This window comes from Pseudonaja textilis, chromosome 3 (genome assembly GCF_049901715.1).
Source record: "Pseudonaja textilis isolate UNSWEBS1 chromosome 3, rPseTex1.2, whole genome shotgun sequence".
Taxonomy (NCBI): domain Eukaryota; kingdom Metazoa; phylum Chordata; class Lepidosauria; order Squamata; family Elapidae; genus Pseudonaja; species Pseudonaja textilis.
Genome location: NC_141992.1, coordinates 178,110,465 through 178,134,538, shown reverse-complemented (window position 1 = coordinate 178,134,538; position 24,074 = coordinate 178,110,465). Strand labels below are relative to the sequence as shown.

Here is a 24,074-nt window from a genome sequence, read left to right as displayed (position 1 = left end):
AACAAAGCTAAAAAGCTAATAGCATAACAACTAATACGTAAATATCTGGAGTATGCTTTCTATATATAAATAACAGCCAAAGTGAAATAAAATCATACTGAAAAAAAGAGAAAAACACTAAGCACACAAACAACCAATCTAACAAACAACCAATTATCAAAATCTATTTAACCTACAATCAATCTGTTTTCAACAGCATCCATTCCAAAGTTTCTATAATACATATAAACATGGCATGGCATAAAGGCATATTGGTGCTGCTCTCCATTATTATACTGTATATAATTTGATTGTGAGTGCACAATAGATGTAATTTCTTAGTAGAAGTTTAACAAGGCAACTCATTCATTTATTTGTTTACACAATCCACGTTACATTATGCGGCAAGAAGAGAATATATATCCTCAAAGAGATGGCTATCAGTCGGTGGAGCTTCATCAGATTAGACCTCTACAAATTCTAACTCACCAAATCAAAGACAGCATCTTTATAGTAGTTTGTTAAATGTATCACAAAATTCTAGTTTTCACTGGCTGTCCCTAACTGCAGAAACAAAGGGATTTTCCATGTATGACCACAGACTGCCAGCAGTTTGATACATCATTATTTATAGCATTTTATTCCAAATACAAAAGAAAATTAAAATTGTTTTAACCAGAAATAAAATCAATTTAATTAACAGTTTAGACTTTTCTATGGTGTTCATTGGTATATCACAAACTATATCCAGTTTTTTACATTTTCAAAAGCATTCTTCAATTTTAACATCCAAAATAAGAAAATAAATTAGCTAATCATGTTATCACTGAATTTCAGTAGTAATTTTAACAGAATTGTTAATATTACTTTATGTATTTATTGTTTACAATGCAACACAGACTATGCAAGAAATGTGTCTTCATTAAAATAGGTTGCAGAAACACAAATATTAGAAGCAGATGAATGGCTCCTGCCAACCCCCTTAATTTCCCCAAATATCTCTCCAATGGGTTGGGAAACCTTTGTTATCAGCTTTTGTTTCATAGCAAGTATATGAATGCAATATATATTTTATTTATTCCTTTAGCAAATCACCCTATCCACCAGAGAGCCACATATTTATAATTGTAAATTAATCATTATAGCACTGTTGAAAAATACCAACAAAAGCCATTCAAACTTCCATAATAAACCATTTTAAAATGAAATAATAAAAATAATTCTTATAGAACAGTCATTATTAAGAAAAAAAGTAATAAAAATATGGTATCATGTATTATTTATTGGACAATCCCCAGAAATGCTCTAGCTTTATTTACTTCTGGCACGCTGTAACAGATGAGGCAAAACTCACTTCCAAAAGTAGCCTAATCCATAAGAAAGGGGCTACAACAGGAGAATGCCTTCTAGCCTCAACTCCTTTCAAATGGGTTATAATAAGCACTTGGCCTGAAATGAGCATGTTGAAAAGGCAAAATCTTGGAGAAGATGGTAGTCCTGCAAATTTCTAAGCAGCAACCTATATAGGGACTTACAGACCAAAGCCGAATTTTACATGCATTTAGAAACTTATTGGCAAACAATGCAGAATCTGTAGCAGAGGTGTGAAATATAGCTGTTGCGTAATGCCTGTTTCTAAACAGACAACTGCATTTTGTGCAAATTGTAGTTTCTAAGTAGTTTTCGGTTTCAAATAGTCTACATTGCAGTACATCCATTCCTATTTTGTGATTACCTTGCTTAGTGTTTGTTTGCACATACAATGGTAATAAAAAAAATAATTTTCTAACCAGGGCATTTACAACCACATTTTATGTACTTGTCAACAATGCATGCTAGAGTAAAAGTAATGTGGGTACAGCTTCACACGATAACTATATTTCAATGAAACGACAGTAATCAACAATTGTTGCAGTATCTCTGTCTCTGTTTCTCTCTCAGTCTAGTCTTGATCTTACTTGATGACCTAATCATTCAAATGAAACTCTAAACATGGCAGTGGGTGTAATTCAACTGCTTATTAATGAAGATGATTTACTGTTTTAAGAGCTTCATGCTGTGGTTAGGGCTGCAACTGAGTACATATCCTCCTGGTCATAGCCTCTGCCTTGCCCAACGAGGAGTAGCTATGAATTTATAAGCAGGCTACCAAGGACAGGCCTGCTTCCTGAAGGGTACTGCTTGTCCTTTGAGGAACAAGAACTATCAATGAATTAGCAGTAACTCCATTTTGCTTAGGTCCATTTTCAACCATTCAGACAACTACTGCTTTCAAGACAAGACTTGCCCAGCATCCCCAGTATAGCAGCTGGATATCAATAGTATACAAATGATATTAATCCCCAAACAGATGAATGATTTTTCCAGTAGTTTTTTTTCACATGACATACAATGAGTGTGGAAGGATCAGACCTTATGGTACTTAAAGGTGAGAAACCCCCAACCTGACTTCTCCTATAACTGCAGATTGGAAGTGATATCTAAGCACTTATACTGAGTCTAACCCACTGACTCTGTTTAGTGAAATGCTGCAAGGATTGATATGCTGCAAGAATCCTCTCCTATTTAACATTTAAGCTGATGTCATCTGATGGGTTGGGTTGGACAGCTTCACTGTGGACCATCCAGTGATGATGTGGACATCCTGTCTATCTAGAGGCTGTGAGGGCCTGGGTGGGGAACAATAGGTTTCAACTCAAGTGGCTTTGGGTTTTAGGACCTCTGGATTCTGGAATCATTCCACTTCTTGTTCTGGATGGGGTTTGCCCTACCCCAGATAGAACCTATGTATAATTTGGGAGTACTCTTGCATTTGAAGCTCTTATTCAAAGAGCTGATGTCAGCAATGGCTAGGAGAGTTTTAGAACAGCTACATGTTGTGACTGATTGTTCCTTGACCGGGCTCTGTTCAGTTACTCACGTTGTGATCAATTTCCAATTGGACTACTGCAATGGATGGGGCTGCCCTTTTAGAGCACTTAGAAGCTTCAGCTGGTGCAAAATACAGCAGCAAAGGCAGTTGTGCATGCTTTTCTTTTACCACTTGTGACATCTCTTTTCTGATGCTTCTGGGTTCAATTCAAGTTGCAGATTGTGCTCTATAAAACCCTACATGTCATGGGGTTGGGTTACTTGTGGGATCATCTCACCTAAATTGTATCTACTTGTCCTGTGACATCTAGGAAGACAGATATGCTCCAGGTCTCATCTAAAAATGTCAACCGTCTGATCCCTGAAGGAGAACTTTTTGTATCATGGTGCCCAACCTCTGGAATGCCTTTCCTCTGGAAACTATACCTGCCCCAACCCTGTTGGATTTCCATAAGGCTCTTAAAACCTGGTTTTATTGCCAAGCTTGTGGCCTTTAATATATGATTGAGACTGTATCCTGAATATGTTGCATACATTGCTGATTTTATTTTGGCTCTTACTCTACATTTATTATTTATTGTTGTGCTATGATGTTCTTATTTTGTTTTTATTCCATGTTAGCTATCTAGAGTAAAAGGTTTGAGAATTGAATAAATAAATTGAATAAATAAGCCTGAATCCTGATTGAAAGGGATTCTAATAATCTACAGCTTTTAAGCAATTCTGTGTATTCATGGAGCCCTCAACTTACAACCAATTATTTACGGACTGTTCGAGGTCACAACATAAGTGACTTATGGCCATTTTTCACACATACAACCATTGCAGCATCCTCACAGCCATGTGACCAAAATTTGGACACTTGGCAACTGGCATGTATTTATGATGGTTGCATATCTTGGAGTTATGTGATCACCTTTTGCAACCCTTTGATAAGCAAAGTCAATGGGGAATCCAGATTAACTAAACAACTGTGTTAATAACTTAACAACTACAGTGACTCACTTAACAATTGTGGCAAGGAAAGATCATAAAATGGGGCAAAATTCACTTAATAACTGTGTTGCTTAGCAACAGAAATGTTGGGTTTAATTGTGGTTGTAAGTCGAGAACTATCTATATTATGGTCATGGTGCCATTATAAAATTCTTATTTACAAAAGAACATATATACTTTAATTTTTTATAAATTAAAAATCCAATTTTCTTATATTTATTTCTAATGAAAATGTTTATATTTTATATGATGTAACATTTAACAGTTGTAAACATCTTCAAACAAAAAAGACAAAGTAAAATGCAAAGTGAGTTTAATGGTTCTCTGAGGTTATCTATCTCAGGGAATTGCATTATACCACTGTAATATACAAAACAAACGAAAAATCTCAAAAAATGCATGGAAAATAATCCATGTTAATAACTGGACAATTATTTGACAGGGAGAGTATAAGGTGTCCTGCCTTGAGCAGGGAGTTAAACTACTGTAGTTAAACTCCTAGGCCCTTTCCAGCTCTCTATTCTTTTGTGATATACACAATGGCTCTATGTGATTTTTAAGTAGTTTTTAAAAATGTCTTTATAGACAGAGTCTATATTATGACCCTTACCCTAACCCCTTTTTTAAAAAATTAAGAGATTAAAAGTTTATGTTGAGGGATAATCTTGTATTTAAAATATCTGGAAGCTCTTTTTCAGGGATAAATTGTATTTCTTACACTGTTAGTGCATAGGAATAGTGTTCACTGAATTTAAAAAATTTTAAAAGTTTGGCTCACATTCAGAATTAGTTTAAGACTATTTAGCAGCCAGGTACTCAATCCTTTTTCCATTTAGCTAGGAGTGTATTTTAAATAAAATATGAATAAAATTGATTTATCACTCTGTTACTCAACTATATCTGTGGATCTGAGAAAGTGATTTAGGCTAGAAATGTGATGTTACCTACCCAGCAGTTTATAATGTGGGTTATTTATTCATTTTTAACAAGGCGAAACAATCAAGTTTTGATATAACATTCTTTGGCTGTTCATAGTAGCACGGAATAATCATTTTTCTCCAACATTCATATATAAACTCTATCCCAGAGATTTCTGAACAATTAATATATATTTTAGAATCTGCAGCTTAATTTATGTTATCATCTATAACTGATTCACCAGGTAGAGTATCAAAACGTGCCTCATAAATTTTAGCCGTGATATATACATACATTATTCATACATTATTTTCACTGTTAGAATATTTATATGGCTCCTATAGTACAACAATCCTGCATAGTCCAAATTCCTATGAATTGAATAAAATAAATAAGCATTTGCAATCCTCTAAAAAACAGAAGTAATGCCATTTTAAAGATAAAATTCTAACCTACATTTCCAGAGCTCTCGAAATAAGACAAATTAAAATTCAAATGTTTTTAAAATATACTAGTTTCTTTTTTTAACTTCTTATAATTTCTTTTAATTTAAAATGCTCACTTACTTCTCTCCAGGGTCCCTTTTGGTGGGAGTTGTGGCAACTGTCTACCCCTGCGTCCTGCCACTGGAGTACTTGATGGGCTTGTTTGGACTGACCCCGAATGAGCATGTGACCTACAGGACACATTAACAGAAACCATCAATTGCAACATATATTTATCCTTACATAGTTTGAGAACAAAGGAATGATTATTAATGGCTTTTGTGCATGTTGAACTTTAATTGAAATGATGACAGTTCAACCTTAAAGATTTTAAAAAGCGTAATTACCAACAAGATGGGGAACAATATTGAAAAGATGGCACAGAATATGTTTTGTAACTGCATCTGTTAACCATATAAAGAAATATATGTAGAGGTATATGCATACTGAGACATACTGAAAGAAAGTAAAAAAAAAAAGTATATGTATAAATATGACTATTTCCATGTTCAACTAACAAACATTTCAAATTCCAACTAATATTGAGATGATTTAGACAGCCATGAATTTGATGACAGGCAATAAAACAAAAGTATATTTCAATGAGTGAAATGAAATAATAACATCATTGTTACTGATTCTTATAATTCACTATAGAAAAGCAAAGAAGCCAGACAATAAACTGATTTGGACAAAATTAGATTAACCTTCTCCAACTTCCATTATTTATATATATTTAAAAATTAAATAAATCAATACTGTGTAATCATGAATAAAATACATCACAAAAACAAGACAAATGCAAAACATGCACACAGCAAATAAGAGAAAACAGTGATTAATATATCAAATTAGTACAAATTTAAGAAACTATTTTTAAAATATCATTTGATGTTATGATTATTATTCCATAAGTGATGTCTGATGATCACATTTAATTACTTTTTCTGTAAGAGAAATACATGAGAAATTATGAAGTGTTTGAGAGTAAGAAATCACGCAGGATTCCTAATAAATGAGAAATCACAAACAAATGTAAGTAATTGTTATTAATTATTGTTAGTAAACAAATTACAATGGCAGCCACACCATTATATCCCAATGGAATATAAATAGTGTGTTGACGTTGGCAGGGTTAGTATCTACAACTACTGGTGATCAGCCAATGATGAAAGGAAATACTATTGAAGTTTTTGAAAAATAAAAAAAGTGAGCTGGTGGGGCAGGATTAATCCGTCTGTTTCACCTCGATAATGCAGGTGAGGGAGGGGCAGATCTTCCAGTCATTAATGAAGGCATCGATCTCATGAGGTTTGACTCAGGACGCTCAGTGGATCGGGAGCGGGGGCTGGGCCGCTCTAGCACTGGACGCTGTTCTGTTGATCTGGATCTTTGATATGGTAGTCTAGGTTCCCAATTCCTGCAATGTTAGTCAAAAAGCAGCTCAATTGACTTTTATCTGCGGTTATGCATTATGCTGCAGCACATTGGATTTGGAGCTATCCAACATAAGCTAATTTTAATAACTTTTTAAAGTTTTTCTTCTTGCTAATATTTAGTGGGTATAAAGAGGTATACTTCTTTAAAATGGTCATGTGAAGAAAATTATTTAGACAGTTTAATAATGCAGTGGAATAAAATCTGTTAATTTTGCATTAAAATCACATTAAATCTGTTAATTTTGCGTTAAAATCACATTACTATTTTGGGAAAATTCAAAAGAAAAGAAGCAGTTCTTTAGAAATATTAAACAGATTAATATTTTTAAAAATCATATATTCCATTATCCGTCAGCAATTATTTATGGTGGTTCATTTCAACAGGATCACTAAATAGGAACAAAGGATTTTTAAAAACCTGAATAACATTGCTCATTTACTGTATATTGGTTTAACTGTCAGGTATAACTATAACAAGAATTAAACAATGTTAAATGAGAACAAATGTATTTGTTATTGAACAAAGTATTTGACATATGCACATATGGCATAAGCTGTACTTTTGTGCTAAAAAGATTCACATCAGATTCAAGGACATCCAAGAAACCAAATGGAATAATATGAAAAATGTTCAAACTATTTTCCAAAATTACTGTAGCAGAAATTATTTTTAGCTAATGGCTACAAACTGGTTCTATAATATTATAGGATTTTTACAGTGTGTTATTAAAAGATTCTTACTATCTGTCAATAAAGATAACATATTGACTGAGAAAACAAAGACTGTCATACATTTATTTTAACTCATTAACTTAGCTTTAACTGAAACTTTAAAGTTTATCTATACAGAAAACAAAATTGAAATTTAGTATTAAAGAGGGCAAAATAACACTAGATAGTTGTATTACAAAGAGGTTATAAAATTACAAAACGTGTTTCTAAAACTATCCTTTAGTATAGCATTGATTTGAATTTTTCATAACTTGTATTTTTTTCCAGTGAAGTATCATCTGGAGAAACTCAATGCAGGGCGGGGAAGTGTCTAATTCAATAAACAAAATTTATTTAGGTTTGATTAAAGCAACTGAAAAATATAGAATATTATTGCTTATTTATTTATTGTCAAGGAGAAAAAAAGTGAGAGTCAAATATATACAGATGTGATACACATTTATTTAAAAAAAAACCATGATAAAATAATATAGAAGAGACCCTAGGGTCAAATTCTTGCCTGCTGATGCAAATTTCAACAGAACCAAATGCAGCTATTTTCATGAAGATATTAGTGAACTGATCCTATATGTTACAAATAGTCCTTGACTTCTAACCATTCCTTTAGTAACCATTTGAATGGCCCTGAAAATAGTGACAGTCCTTTCTCTTACAATTGCCATAGCATCCCCACAGTCACGTGATCTAAATTTGGGCGCTTGGCAATCAATATGAATTTACAATGGTTGCAGCATCCCGGGGTCATTTTATTGCCATTTGCAACCTTCCAGCTGGCTTCCAACAAACAAAGCCAATGAGGAAGTTGGGTTTCCTTAATGACCACGTGATTTGATTAACAGTGCAGTGATTTGCTTAACCATGGCAAAAAGCAAAAAACAAACAACCAGGCTCGACTCACTTAAGAACTATCTTGCTTAGCAACAGAAATTCTGGTTCCAATTGGGGTCACAAGTTGATGACTACCTATACTTCACTTTAAGGTAAAGGTTCCCCTTGCACATACGTGCTAGTCATTTCCAGCTCTAGGGGGCAGTGCTCATCTCCATTACAAAGCCAAAGAGCCAGCACTATCCAAAGACATCAGCGTGGTCATGTGGCCAGCAGGACTAAACGGCGAAGGCACATGGAATGCTGTTACCTTCCCACCAAAGTGGTCACTATTTTTCTACTTGCATTTTTTACATGCTTTCGAACTGCTAGGTTGGCAGAAGCTGGGACAAGTAATGGGAGCTCACTCCTTTACGTGGTGCTAGGGATTTGAACTGCCAAACTGTCAACCTTTCTGATCGACAAGCTCAGCATCTTAGCCACTGAGCCACCATGTCCCTTCTTCACCTTAAGGCTTCACCTTAAGTTCTACTAAAACAGTCAGTAAAAAGATGTAATAAGGAGTGCTAGATATAATAAAAAGAATAGTGCAGCAATATGCTAGAAGAACTATTTTGCTTCAAGCATTTTAGAAAGTAAGACATCAAATCTTGCTAAATAAAGATTTACCGATGAGGAACAGACAGCAATATTGATATAGATAATATAGATATAAATATATATAGAACAGCTCTTTATTGCAAAAGTTCAACACTTTCAATCTATCTCTTTGCAAATCCAAATCAACAACTGATTAATGTTCCTTCCATTTGATTGTACAGTAGAATTTCTGGTCACGAATGCTTCTGACCACAACCAAATCAGGTTCCGACCAAAAAAATGATATATTTTTTTCATGGCCAATTTCCCCTTTCTGCGCCATTTTTTTTTGTAAGGGCCAAATTTTCAAAATTAATATTTGGGTCACGATCTAATCGCGTTGCAACCAAATTTATGGAACAAATTATGGTCATGACCAGAGGTTCCTACTATACATGAAGGCCTTGCAGAAAAGATCAAAACAATTGTTTCAAGCTCCAAACAGGCAGGCATGTTTGATCATAAGATCAGCAAAAAAGAGCTAAGTATGAAGAAGGAAGCCCATCAGGAAGAATCAGGCTTTTAAAGACAGATTTCAGTCTGACAACAGATTACCTTCCTACCAATAAAATGATTGGGTGTTTTATTGGTAAAAGATTTGAAATGCCTATATTCTGAATCCCTGGATTCATAAAATAGTTTAAGCACCCAAAACTGCATGAGTTGAATTGTATAGGTCTTGACATGCCGGTATCAAAAGTGTATCAGGAAGGAGAGATACCCCTGCAACAAGCACAGCAGAACACTATAAAGGAATTTTGAACATTTCCTTAACATGGGAGGACGGAATATATTTAATTATAATTTATTTATTTTCATCCTGACTTTATTATTTTTATAAAACAACTCAAAGTGGTAAACATACCTAATACTCTCTCCTCTTTCATTCTCTTCCAACAAGTAAGATGGACTTACGTGTAAGATGAAATAAGATGGACTGAGAGAGTGCGATTGGCCCAAAATTACATAGCCAACTTTTATGCCTAAAGTAGTACTAGAATCCACAGGTTTCTAACCTTCAACCACTACTAGACCAACTGATTCTATTCAGTTGCAAATCTGAGCAAGAATGTGGCAAGGCTACCCAACAGCAAATTACCAAATGGCAGGTAGTTCCCTGAATGTAGGCATTTCAATTTTTGCAAATACTTCAAATACTAAAAATAGCTTCAAATACTATTGTTCCATATTTTAACTAGAACAGTTTGCAAATGAAAAAGTGTATGAGTCTTGAATTATCCTCAGACAAATTTGCAAAGATTACCTCATATTTTCCTCTGAATCTATATGCACATTTTCTGAATGGAAAGCTCGATCTGCCAATATATCTATTGTTTCACTTCTTTAACACCAAAATTGAAAAGTAACCTTAACTTGCAATTGGTTGTCTAGCTGCAATGCAGTTTAGTGGGAAAAACGTTAAAGTGTCTATCAGGGTCCCCAAACATTTTAAAATTTATCTGAAAGAATGTAATATAAATAATAGAAAAAAGTTGATTTTACGATCTATCTGTTAAGGAGCTTAATATACAAAAAGAGGTCCCAATTTCAGAAAGGAAGACACCCATATAAAGATCAGAGAAATTTTATTTTCTCTGTTGTAACCAGCTAAACTATTCTGGAATAGACAATCTCATTTAAAATATTTTGCATTCTTTTTAATTTCTAATCTATTGCAATTACTTCTTGAATTTTAAAAACTTCCGGAGAAAATTATTGTTTCACCTTATATTGTTGAAATGCTTTCCAACAATATAAACTGAATTTAAATCCTACCAGTTCATTCATAATTTATAATTTGACTAATGACTGAAAGCTATATAAGAATAAAAACATAAAGTAGTTACAGTTAATTTTTTGCATTATTAAAATTGCTTACACATTCAATTTTCATTAGTTGGTTGAAGTTCTATATAATAACAGGAAAATAGTATTGTACGTATCTATACTTTTTAATTGAGCATATAAAATATGTATAGTTTTAATGGACTAAAAATCATTTGGAACTTAGGATTTAGGCATTCACCAAGTCCTTCAAAAGAACTAAATGACATTAGTTTAAAAATCCTTTTAGCTAAAATGTCTCATGATAAGAAATGAATTTGCAAAATTACTTTGCTAATGTTGGAATAAAACAGTGGAGATTATCTTGAGCTTTATTTATATTACATATAAGTAGAAGATTGCAGACAGTAAATCAAAGTTGAATTCATCAAGGCCAGAGTTTTTAAAGTATAGACTCTTAAACTAAACAAACAGGAACCACAAAGATGAAACAATTCATTGCTTTCAAAAAATATTTATCTGCCTTTCTTTTGTACTACATATTGATTTCAGTGCATGATACGTAGTATATGTTATGTTCAGATTAAATAATAAAAGCAATGAATGTCAAACAAAAACATTAAAATGCAGCAAATTATGGTGCATTTTAATGATCACATACAGTGTTCTCTTTTTCTAGAGACAATGGAAACACACAAATTATGCTTAGGAGTCACAAACTTAATCTAACCCAAATACTTTTTATTGGGAATACCTGTCAGTATCTGTGGAAGACTGGTGGATTTCAATCCTTGGACATGCTATTCTTCTATTAGCTATTGGAATTTTGCTGTTTGGTCACAGATATAAGATAACCTGTTAGCACAATATTAACAACTACTGCTTTAAACAAATTTCTAAAGTTAACCAACTGTTACGCTGCAATAGCAATAGCACTTAGACTTATATACCGCTACATACTAATTTACAGCATTCTCTGAGTGTTTTACAAATGTCAGCATATTGCCTCCAACAATCTGGGTCCTCATTTTACTGACCTCGGAAGGATGGAAGGCTGAGTCAACCTTGGGCTGGTTAGGATTGAACTCCTGGCAATGGGCAGAATTAGAATGAAATACTGCATTCTAATCACTGCACTACCATGGCTCAGAAACAAAGTTAAAATAATACAATATTGTATAACTTGGCTGAATTATGTTTAAAATAAGAGTTACCAATTAAAGTTTAAACTGTTAATTCAAATACCCAAAATTTACACACACACACACGCACAATACTTATTTTAAAATCTGGTGAAATATCCTAGCACAGAGTCACAAAAAATACACATATAATTTCTTCCATATATATAAATAGAACATCAAACTGCATATGTTGCTACAGAACTTCACTACACCTGCAGAGGATTCTATCTTTACTGCCATGCCTGTGTCAGGGTTGTTAAGCAAATATTAAAGAAAATAAGAAAGTCCGTTTCAAAATATATAGCAAAAATTTATGAATTTGAAGCAAATAACTATTATAAAAATATTTTCCTTTTACAGCAACTTTGTATCAAATTAATATAGTCTGTTAGGAATCTAGAGATAGAAAAATCAAAATCTAGATTTTAGAATCTTTGAAAATTTACATTAACAAACACTTTAATATTTAGCTTAATCTTATTTAGTTAGATTTTTAAAAAAATATGATGCATCCTAACATCAGATCTCTTTCCTTTACATAATTTTATATTCTTTATATAATGTAAAATCTGAGCATAGTATGCAAGGCACCTAAAATATCAGAGTACATAAAAATCTTATCTCTTATATATCTCACCATATTTGACAATTCTTTAACACTATAATTCCTCTATTATGCTTGAATATATTTTAATCCATTAGTGTTCAAGTACTTTCATGTATAGTCTGTAGCATCTACAAAAACTAAAATAAAGTAGGAAATTGCCACCTATATAATAACATGATTTACTTTGTCCAAAAATGTGTTTTTCGCCATTGTTAGTTTTTGCACAAAGTACACGCAGTTTTGGGTCTTGGTAAATAAATACAACTGGCTTTATTTATACCTTAGTACCAAAAAAAAAATGGAGGCAGAATGCGGACCATTTGAAGACAAGATGGATGTTTCAGCAAGTTTGTGGAAGTACAAAACTTCTATTTAAAAAAAAACTACATAAAACCTATTGATTCAATTTAATAGATTTGGGGGTTTGGGGGAGGAGTGCCCTTTGAGGTAGTTTGGACTCCTCGTGATTGCCTGGACTAGTCCCTGCAGTTATCTCAGCATGTTTCAAAAATATTTTCTAAGTACAGGTAGTCCTTGACTTACAATGGCAATTGGGACCATAATTTCCATTGTTAAACAATGTATCATTTAATGATGGCAATTCCTGCAGTCCTTGCAGCAATCATTAACCAAACCCCGTTATCCTTAGGTGAGGCAACTTCCTGCCAGATTCCCACAACCAAAGTCAATAGGAAGCTAGCGAAAAGTTGCAAGTCCCAGATGAGCAGGCAGACAAGTGGCTAATGCCAGGTGAAGTAGGAAGTGAGGAGAGTGTGTAGAGTGAGAGGAAGGGTCAAGGAGATACAAGAGTAATGAATCACTGGTCAGGTCAGGTGCACAGGATTTCAGAGGTGTATGAGGAGTGCGGCACACATTGGGAGGGGATGCAAAGGTTTGAGAGGGCTAGCACTGGTTGGGGAGGGTCCACGAGTGGCTGGCGCAATGCAAGCAAAGAAGAGGTCAGGGAGCATGTGTAGGTGGGTGAGATTAAGCCCAGCACTTTGCAGCCATTCTTCCTGGCTTCATCATTTACTTTCTGCATAAGCCAGCAAGGAAGGTTGCAAATGACTATCAGGCAATCACATGGAACAGCAAGTAGTTGTAAGTGAAAAACCAGTTGTCAAGCCCCCAGATCACAATCATATGACCATGGGAGGGGTGATGGTGATGGGGCAGCCTGAACCTGGAGGATGGGCTGTAACCACCATACATTCAGCGCTCTCCTAAGTTTGAATGGTTGTTGAAGAATGATCATAGGTGAAGTATTGTGTGTATTCAGAAGTGGTGCAAGCACGCTGTATTCTATTCAGTAAAGCACTCTGGTGTTTTAAATTATAGTTATGTAAGTTTTGAAGCACTTCTTCCAATACATGTTTATGTATTTTTTAAAGTTGTTCTTTCGTTCTTTCTATCCATAATAAGTCAATGAAATAATTACGTTATTGGCATGTGTCACCTAATTTTATGTACCCCTATTTGGGGTGTTTTCACCATCAGATGTATTGATAGGTGAGCTCTATTAACAAATACAAGGGTTGCAGATTAGATTTGGAAGTAAATAAATCTGTCCATGACAGAATTAACAAAATAACAAGAGTTGGAAGGGACGTTAGACGTCTTCTAGTCCATGAAGTTGAGAAATGTTTGGAAGGTTTCTATTTACTTCACTTCCTGAAATGATACCAGAAATGGAGGGGTTTTTTCCTTCACTTTTTTTTTAGATTGTAAGTTTGTCACCCAATCTTTTTTCCACTGTTTTAATCTAAGCCACTAAGATTCTTTTAGGCTCTTATAAAAGAATAAAAATGCCTAGCAAATCCCTTTCTCAAAACATGAAAATATTTTTAATACTTCCACTGAAAAATCTACTAATCTCTATCAGTGGGTTTATAGCCTTCATGGAATTCCTTCTTAATAGATGAATCCATTCACTGATAATTTTAATATGACACCCTGATACTCAAATGCAATTAAAATAATAACTAGACAGAGGTGATTAATCTTTTTGTAGCCGAGGCCTTAATTCTTTTTTGTTTTGTTTTGTGTTTTCGTTTTAAATAAACTTTATTAAATGTTAAAAAAATATACAAAACATTGCATTAAAAATTAAACCAAAAATAGAACATATACATTACAAATTACTTAGATGGTGCTTCTTATCAAACAATATTCTAATACTTATTTCATATATCTGGTTAATGCTTCTATTATAACCTCTTTATATTTTTCATTCCTTATCTATTTACTCACTGGTTTCTATTATTTATCCAATTATACCAATTTTCCCAGACTGTATAATATTTTGAGTCTTCCTTTTCTTTTAGTTTTAGGGTACGTTTGTCCATCTCAGCGCAATCGTAGACTTTTTGGATTATCAACTTTTCTACTGGCATCTGATCATCCTTCCAGTATTGTGCAAGGGCTATCCTAGCCACAGTAATTATATGTAAAATTAAATGTTTTATTTCTTCTGCGTATTCATCTTTTATTATTCCCAATAAGAAAATTTCTGCCTTAAATTATAATTGAATGTTCGTAATTTCTCTTATCCATGTTCGTAAAAAGTCCAATACTTTTTACTCTCACAGCATTAATTCATTTAAGATGGCCAGGAGTTTCTTTTTTTTCAAATGCCAATGTACTAATTAGATTAGTATATAATCTATAATATCATAGATTTCATTAGGTTCCTACCTTGAAATGGCAGGAGACTATGTAATTATTTTTCAGTAACCATAAGAGGAGAGGACGTCTAAGATTGCTAAAGGGAACCTGAGGGCTGCATGTATCCCTTTGGATCTATAACTGAAGAATAACTGTATTTGTAAAAATATTACTAGAATCTAATGCTCATAGAATTGGGTCTTAAAGGGAAAGAAATAAAATATAAACTAAAATAATACTCTATTTAAATTCTAAATACAAATCCTATATTACAGAATCATAATACTTTACTCTTTACTCACCTGTGATTTTCAGCTGTACCATTGACTACATGATCTGCCCATGAACTTGCACCATTGTAATACCTTTGCAATGCAGTTAAAATAAAGACAAGTTATAAGTATGAAATTATTTTCCAAACAATTTTTCTCATGAGATGTATTTTTATCTCAGTAATCAGGCAAGGATCTCAAATGTTCTCCTTATATCCTTTTCACTACATCTTGAAATACATATAGAAAATCAAATATTTTGAAAAAATTAAAGTATTTTATTCTTTAAAAGTATTACCTTTTGGTCAGGGAATTTAACTGTCTAATATGTAATTGTTTCAAATATATAATATTATAATAAAATATAATAAATTTATTAATTGTAAGCCACTAGAGTTGCTTTGCAGAGTGTGAAATTTTGTAAGTAAATAAATAAATGTCAGGTCTTGATAGAAATATTACAAGACACGATATTTATTTGACACAGCATTTGGTCCAAAGAACACTCATTTTCTTTTCAGGTACAATCTGCACGGCCTAACAATCATCACAATCTTATTTTGCATCTGATTGTGAGTATACTATAGCTGGTACAAGAACTGTATTATTTATAGTACCCGTTGCTGGAAATACAGTAAAGCCTTCCCATCAACAGAACAATTCTGAATACAAACCTCATATTTTGTCTAGGTAAATTTATTTATTAAACAAATTTGCCCAATAAATCTGATAGTGATAAGCACACTGTTATAAATAATAGCAGCAACAAGAATAGTGAAATTATAAAATTGCCAATATCTATATAAAAAGTGAACCATAGTGAAACTACTAGAACAGATATTAAATATATGACAGGTAGGCTTTATATAGCATCCTTCGCCATTTTTAAGACCATCAAATATAATGAATTATGTTAGTCTTAGAGATAAGCAAACAGTTCCACTTTAATCACCTTGAGTATTAAATAGATTGTTCAAGCTCATCAGAAGTGTTCCAATCTTATAGAAAGTATTCCACTCACAAAAAAGCATTTCAAAATCAGATACATTTGAAATAGTTACAAAATCGTTGAAAAGTCAAAGCAGCCTGTTTTTAGTTCAATTTGATTTTAATGCAAAACATTTTGCACACTTCTGATTAGCCTTAATCATCCTGAAAGTACATGTTCTTCTACCATATCTACAGTATATTAAACCAAATTAAGATTCCCAACATCTACAAGCGGTCTGAAGTTGATAATCCCTACTCTATAAGCCCATGTCTACTACCTTCTTCAAAATTCTTAAATATGTGTATTAATTATACATCTATCTATCTATAAGTAAATACCTTTCGAGAGCAGGGGAAATAAACGTGTCATCAACATATGCATTAGGCTCTCTTCCCTCCTTCCTACTCCTCCTGAACATAAAATAAACAGTAAAGATATTTTAGAATGGCCTTGCATACTTCTGCTGATGCATGATGTTGTCCAGCAAATATCAAGCTACTTTTAGCACAATACAAAGTAAAAATAACTTCTGTCCTGAAAACAGTTATTTTCCAAATAATTCCATATTCAGTCAAGACTCACGTGCCTGTGATGATCTTACATTCAACAACTATGTTAAGACATTCTCTACCTCAACTGACAAAAGAAATGATGGCAAGACTTTCATTCCATAAATTCAGTCATGTGAACTGGCCTACTACTGAAGTATGTGCAGAGTCATCATTATGTAGTGGAAAATATCCAACATAGTGAAATCAGGACATGAGGTAAATATGAACACTTATTTCTGAATGTAGACTGGTGGTAGATTCACCAGGTCAAGCCAATTTTTGTAAACTTTTAAAGATTTGGGAAAATGAAATATTCATTCCCAACCATTCAAGTAATGTGTTCTTGTTCCAAGCCTCTCACTAAAATGTTTAGCTTAGTTCCTTTTTATGTTTAGCTATTAAGTCAGTCAACCTTGAGGAGCTATGAGAGAGGGTGGGATGAAGGCAACATTAAAATGCTACTGCACATAATATTCAATATTACTTATTAAGGATGTTATATTTCCTCCCCAAATTAAATAATACAATTGACCAAAACAGAATGTGTTATAGCACAAAGGGGAGTGTGGATACCTTTTTCAAAACATTCTGTAGCTTAAAAGCATATATACAAAATATGAATATGGGAATGATGGGTAATAGGTATAATACTAACCAACACGATGTTCTTTCAGCTGAGTGTTGTCTAAGTTACATTCTTACTTGTGGCCAAAAATGAGGCCATGATCATTTATAATTTAATGATTTTTTAATTTCGATTTCAGAAATTACTCTATATGGAACTGCCCTTGAACAATATTCAGTAAATTCAGCTAATGCAAATGTTCCAAGTAGACTTTTATCTGTGATGCCCTTTCAGTTGCAGAACAACTTAAATGCTTTGTTTCTGACTAGATCCAAGGTGCTGATTTAGTTGCATAAATCCATAAAAAAGTTATATCCAAGCTATCTAAAAGTTGACTTCCTCATTTCAACTTGTAGATAATTTCTGATCACACCAGAATTACAACAACCATCAGCTACGTAAATTATTTATTTATTATATGTATAATAAATTAGATTTCATTGTGTGAAAATACTATTGAAGCTTACATTAGATTTTTATTTCTTCTATCAAAATGGGCAGGAAACCATTACCCTGGGAAAGTTTGGGGCTACAAATGAGAAATCAAAGGGCTGTAGAATATTCATTCCCATTCTATATCTACAGTATATTAAGTTTCAGTTGGCTTTCTGAAAGCCATCAGGATCAATGCTAGCTCTGTCTTGTGAAGGATCATTCCAACAACAGATGCTACAACAGAAAAGGCAGTTCTCCAGATTCCATCAGATGACATGAAGTGTGTCCATCCTAGAGCATGTGGGACAGGTAGATATCATTTGTGAGAAGCAGTCTCAGTAACAATATAATCCTGTTCCATGTAGGGCTTTATATGTGATAACTATCATTTGTAATTGCACTCAGAAGCCAACAAGGAAGCCAGTGCAGCTTGGAAATAAGGTTAGTTACATGAGCCTGCACTGATGTGCCCATGATTTCCTGCACTGCAGCATTCTAAGCTTATTATAGCTTCTGTATGATCTTCAACTGCAACCCATGTAGCCATGTTGAAGTAGTCCAGCTAGGAAATGACTAGGACATGAATGACAGAAATGAAGACCTGCTGATCCAGGAACAGGTAAAATTTGCACACAAGATGAAATTATCCTGGCTGGACTTGCAGACTGCAGACTAAGTGGGACAGTACAATCCCATTCAGAATCAAAGATAGAAATTATCTAGTTCCCAGATCAGAGGAATTCAAAACCCGAAATATTATTTTCGATATTGAATAGTAAATAGTGTGACGTGAATTCTACAAATATCACCCTCAAAAGTTTAAGTGCTTCAGATATTTGTATCAAATAGTATTTTCTCTTCACTTTATGGAACTCATGTTCACTTAATTCCACATCTCTTTCAAAATAGCAGTGACAGCTTTTTACACATCAGTATATTATGCACTTATGCCTAATGTCATAACTAATGATACTTGGTATCTGTTATACCTCTCAAACTCATAGTAAGCACCCTCAGAATAGGTACGGCACATCCTATGCGATCGAAGTAATTTGATTGCATCTTCACAAAAGTTAGGATACAATGAATGATCCTTGCTGCCAAAACATAAGCAATGAAACATGAAGCTAAATTAAGAAACAGATAATACAGGCATGAAGGTATACATGAATGATAGAAGAAAATAAAAGGGTATGAAAAATGTATTCATTCATTCATGTATTCTAATTTATAAACAGTGTGGATCAAAATAAGAGTTTAAGCATCAACACGTTTTGGACTGAACATTTAAAAAGGACAGTATATTTGAGCATTTCTGAATTTTATGTGAAGCAGCCTAAGAGGCAGCTACAAGAAACTTTATTGATTATCCAATGAAATTGTATGAGGAAAGTAAAGTTTCCTTCAAATATAATTAATATGCAATCAATAGGGCAAAAAACCCAGCCAACGACATAAATGGCTCTTCAATAGCATCATTAAGGTAATTCTGATACAACATTTCCCAACCATACAAGAGTTGCTTTCCTGTAATAAGAAAATATATATCTTCAGCTAAAACTCATTACTCCCAGACATAATCTATATTATTAATGCTAGAAACTGGTAGGAAGAAAGAAATGTTTGGCTGAAATCTGAATGGTTTCTCCCTTAATTAGCAGCCAAAGTATAGGAGAACCCCTTGTTAAGACAAGATCTCCAAAATTTGGGGCACAATTTTAAGTTTGTGAAATTATTATAGCTATCATAATATAACTATCTAATTCAGGTATTGGCAATATTTTTATGCAGTGATATAGAATCTCATATAATGATACAGACTGCAAAAAATTAAACAAACTCTGACGAGATTTGGTCATCCTTAATTCCTGACATTTTATGTATTTATACAAAATTCTTGGTGATCTCAAATGACAACCTCAATCTCTTATGATTTAAAAATCTGACAAGTGTTAGGCTATTTTTTAAAATAACATTTGATTGCATTAAATTACAGATACTGTAAATATACAATCATCCAGCTTTGGCAAATGGGAAAAACAGTACTCTTACAAGCATAAATTCAAATTTTAGTATGCTGTATTCAAAATTAATACAGCATACTACACCTTATATTTGCTCCATATAAAAACAAACTTTCTTTTTAAAGACATTAGAGAGTTCTTTCTGTATTCAGATCCTATTTTATTAAATATCATGCAACTGGAAAGGCATTGATAAGTACACCTAAGACTGCTGATAAGAGATAGATGGATGGATGGATGGATGGATGGATGGATGGATGGATGGACGGACAGACAGACAGACACAGACAGACAGACAGACAGACAGACAGACAGACAGACAGACGGCAGATCAGCATTATTGTCATGATACAGGTGGGGCTCCAAGGGACAGGATTCCTTAAAGCAGGGGTCTTCAAACTTAACAGATTTAAGATTTGTAGACTTCAACTCCCAGAATTCTTCCTCCAGTCAAGTTAGCTCAGGAATTCTGGGAGTTGAAGTCCACAAGTCTTCAACTTGCCAAGTTTGAAGACCCTTGCCTTAAAGATATCTAGTGAGTTCCCAGTGATAAATGGGGTAAGAATTCTTAAAGATACCTAGTTATACCTAGTGATAAATGAGGTAAGAATCCTCTGGAATACAACCAACACCTTCAGGTAATATACAGCATCCACTTCGATTCTTCAACTTTGTATAATAATTTTTATCTGCGAGCAGTGCTAGGATTACAAATATCACCTTGGTATTGTGGATGATAATGTGGAATAATGTTTACAATAGTATGAGTGAAAAGGTTATAGCAATATTGAGCTGAATCTAACATATGGAAATTCATAGACAAAGCATGATAACTGTTCAAGAACAGGGCAAAAAGTGTTGTTGCATAGCATGCTCTCTATTGATTAGACAAACAATGAATGTAAGGTAGTACTTTTTTAAAAATCAAGTATTTATATTTGCAAAATATTTTTTATTAAGCCATTCAATGACTTAACAAGTATGAAGGAGAAATAGAAGTCAAAGCATGCATTTATACACAGTCACACACAGGAAAGCAGATACCTGGCATCTCTATGATGGTAGTCAATGGATTGAGTGTGATGGGACCAAGGCAGAGTGAGATAATGACTGAAAAGCATAGCAGAAACAAAAATAAAATTGTAAGACAATAAAATTAAGATAGAGTAACATATATAGAAATATATCATAAAATAGGTCTAAGCACACAAGCACAAAGGTATAATTTTTATACAGGAAAAAAAACTTCATAAAAGATACATTAATGTGCTTCTCCTGATGCAATACTACTATAAGCAATTAATTCTGTCCCACCACACACCTGAAATGTGGATGTTGTGCAACTCAATTCAAGGTACTACTGCATTGATTAATCAAGGTGGCTGACCCATAACTATCATATTTAGAAAAAACGTAAGCAATAGGTGCAAGATATTTACAGATATTTAGGAATATTCCAGAATAAATTCACAGAACTATCTTGGCACGTCTGACGTTGAGGATATTATATTGTGATTTCACCATAAGTGTGATTAATCAAAAAGCTAATAAAGATGGAAGCTGTCTTTTCCTAAAATTCAACTGTTTAAAAGAAAAAGACATTGTGAGAAGAAAGAGGGCATGGAGAAGAAAGAAAGCACAAATACTCACTTGCTAAAAATAGAATCATTAGATTCTGTCTCATAAGCCATAAAGGTATAGGTAGTCTTTGACTTATGACCATAATTGAGTTCAAAATTACTGTTGTTAAGTGAAACATTTGTTTGGTGAGTTTTATTCCAGAAAAAGAACTCAGAAAAACACTGTCCACTCTCTCTTAGTGTTTACATAGTGCAACTATGATGTTTTTCACATTATAAGTGTCCTGAAGCCAACTGAAAGAAATTTGATAGATCCCTAGACTGATTCCCAGCATTTCTCGCATAGTACCATCTTTATATGAATCTTCCCATTGTTGGCTCATACAGTATGCTGTCTGGGATAGCTGCTAAATGGACTACTCTGCTGTTTTGGGGGACAATTCACTGAATATTTTTTATCAATTCATCATAAAATTGGAAACAAGGTTGGAGATCTTATCATACCACTCACAAACAATTAGCATGTCAAGAAGCAACACCAGGGATGCACTCAGTAGCAGGATACATAAAGATTGTCCACTTTTGGCTCAACATTTGAACTGGAATAAGGCTTTTTTGATAGAACAGTCCCAGAAAAGTTTAGTGAATCAAAATACAGGTGATTCTCCTGTGACAACCACTCCTCCAGTGATCATTCAAACTTACAGTGGTGCTGAACAAAAGGTACTTATGTCTGCTTCTCACACATACAATGGTTGCAGCATCCCTGCAGTCATGTGATCATGATCCAGGCACTGTTATTGGCTCTCAACTATGATACTGCAGTATTCTGAGATCATATGATTGCCATTTGGAACTTTTTTTTTGCCAGCTTCCCAAAGCAATGTCAATGGGGAAGTTGGCAGGAAGTTGCAAACACGACATACGACATTGCACTTAACAGCATGGAGTTTACTTAATGACAGTAACTGGATGTGCTAGAATTTTCACCACTGAATGATCTAGTCATATGACATTGCATTTTGCAATTACATTGTTTAGTGACCGAAATTCTAATCCCAATTACCATAATTAATTGATGACTACCTGTATAGGATAAAGTGGTCAAACTTGAATGCCCATTGCATTTGGTAAGCTGCTAGAGCAAAAAGGTGCTGCAGTCTTCCAGAAACCATGAGAGTCAATATTTGTAATCCCAGGGGAAAACTTTAACTCCTTTGGAGAAAGCCTTAGAAATTGGGGAAGCCTGACTGTATCTTACCCCTTAAAAAAAGCCTATCATAGATAAGCATCCCTATACTTAAATTGTAGAGACCAGGGTGATCTGACTTTCACATGGGCCACAAGCTGTCTTAGATAACAGGTTCCATTAGAAACCCATCTAGTCTAAGTATGTGCCCGTACAAAAATGTGTTTTTCTAAAAAACAAAATTGTTAATTTAAATAGATTAACTAAAAGTGCCTAAATAAATCTGGTCTTGTGTTTTGCTAGAGGAGGGTTTATATTAGTGATGGAGAGAAAAACAGATCATTCTTCCTCATTTAATTGACGCTTTTTCAGTAAGCCATAATTTCTTTCATTCAGTTCTAAAGACATTGAGACATACAAGATTTCTCTTAATTTAATTATGGGAAGAAAAAAAACCATTGTTTGCAAGAGGGTCATAAATCAAGGTTTATTACCTTTTTTTCTCTTTCTCAAATGAAGAGGAATTTTGTCCTTCTAACTGGTAGGGTCAGCTGGTCTTATAAGCCCTCCAAATAATGATTGCCAATAGCCAGATCCAGTCTAGCTACTCAACATTTCAGCTTGTCTTCTCCCAAATCACCTTCTTTTTCTCATCCTACTTTTGCCCTGTATATGGATTATTCTTCTGTCAGGCACTTCTCCCCCTCTTGTCAAAGCTGTTAAATCTTCAAGTCCCTGCCCCTTTAATTGTCATATTTTTCCTCATGACACCAGGTTTTTCCAGTGAAAATTGAGTGTTCATGATAGCATGCTAAAAGGTGAGTATATATAGTATTCTTTTTCAGATATAGTGAGAATATCAAATAGGAATTCTTCAGAGAAAAAGTAATTTATTTTTTTTACTATCTTTTCTCCCAAAAACATTTAGGGGGAATAAACCTAATATTTTAATCCGATCACTAAACATTATAGGTAAGAAAGCAATACAGTCTATGCCCGTGATGGCGAACCTATGGCATGCATGCTGGAAGTGGCATGCAGAGCCATTACTGCCAGCACGCAATCCCTCACCCAGAAAAGGTCTAGTGCATAGGCAAGAGCGCTGCCTGCCCAACAGCTGATTGTCAGGTATCTGGCACACATGCATGGCAGTGCAACGGGGTGTGGGAGACATGTGCGCATGCATAGAAGCATGTGGTGTGCAGGGGGATCACGTGTGCATGCACAGAAGCATGCAGCATGGTTGCACGGGTCAGGTGCATATGCGCAAAAGCACATTG

General features: G+C 33.9%; 1 protein-coding gene across 30 annotated transcripts in view; it reads right to left on the bottom strand.

Annotated features, from left to right (window-relative positions):
- Positions 1-24,074, bottom strand: part of RIMS2 (regulating synaptic membrane exocytosis 2) — a 279,536-nt gene that overhangs the window by 89,572 nt on the left and 165,890 nt on the right. For 22 of the 30 annotated variants that reach the window (XM_087931589.1, XM_087931590.1, XM_087931593.1 and 19 more), the window contains 7 exons: positions 21,070-21,135; positions 18,991-19,098; positions 16,729-16,800; positions 15,430-15,492; positions 11,427-11,501; positions 6,496-6,669; positions 5,331-5,440 (listed from right to left, as the gene is read on the bottom strand). In XM_087931589.1, coding sequence (XP_087787715.1) covers positions 5,331-5,440; positions 6,496-6,669; positions 11,427-11,501; positions 15,430-15,492; positions 16,729-16,800; positions 18,991-19,098; positions 21,070-21,135 — 668 coding nt within the window. The remainder of the gene's footprint in view (positions 1-5,330; positions 5,441-6,495; positions 6,670-11,426; positions 11,502-15,429; positions 15,493-16,728; positions 16,801-18,990; positions 19,099-21,069; positions 21,136-24,074) is intronic. The other 8 variants (XM_087931598.1, XM_026703526.2, XM_087931600.1 and 5 more) reach the window with 6 other exon arrangements.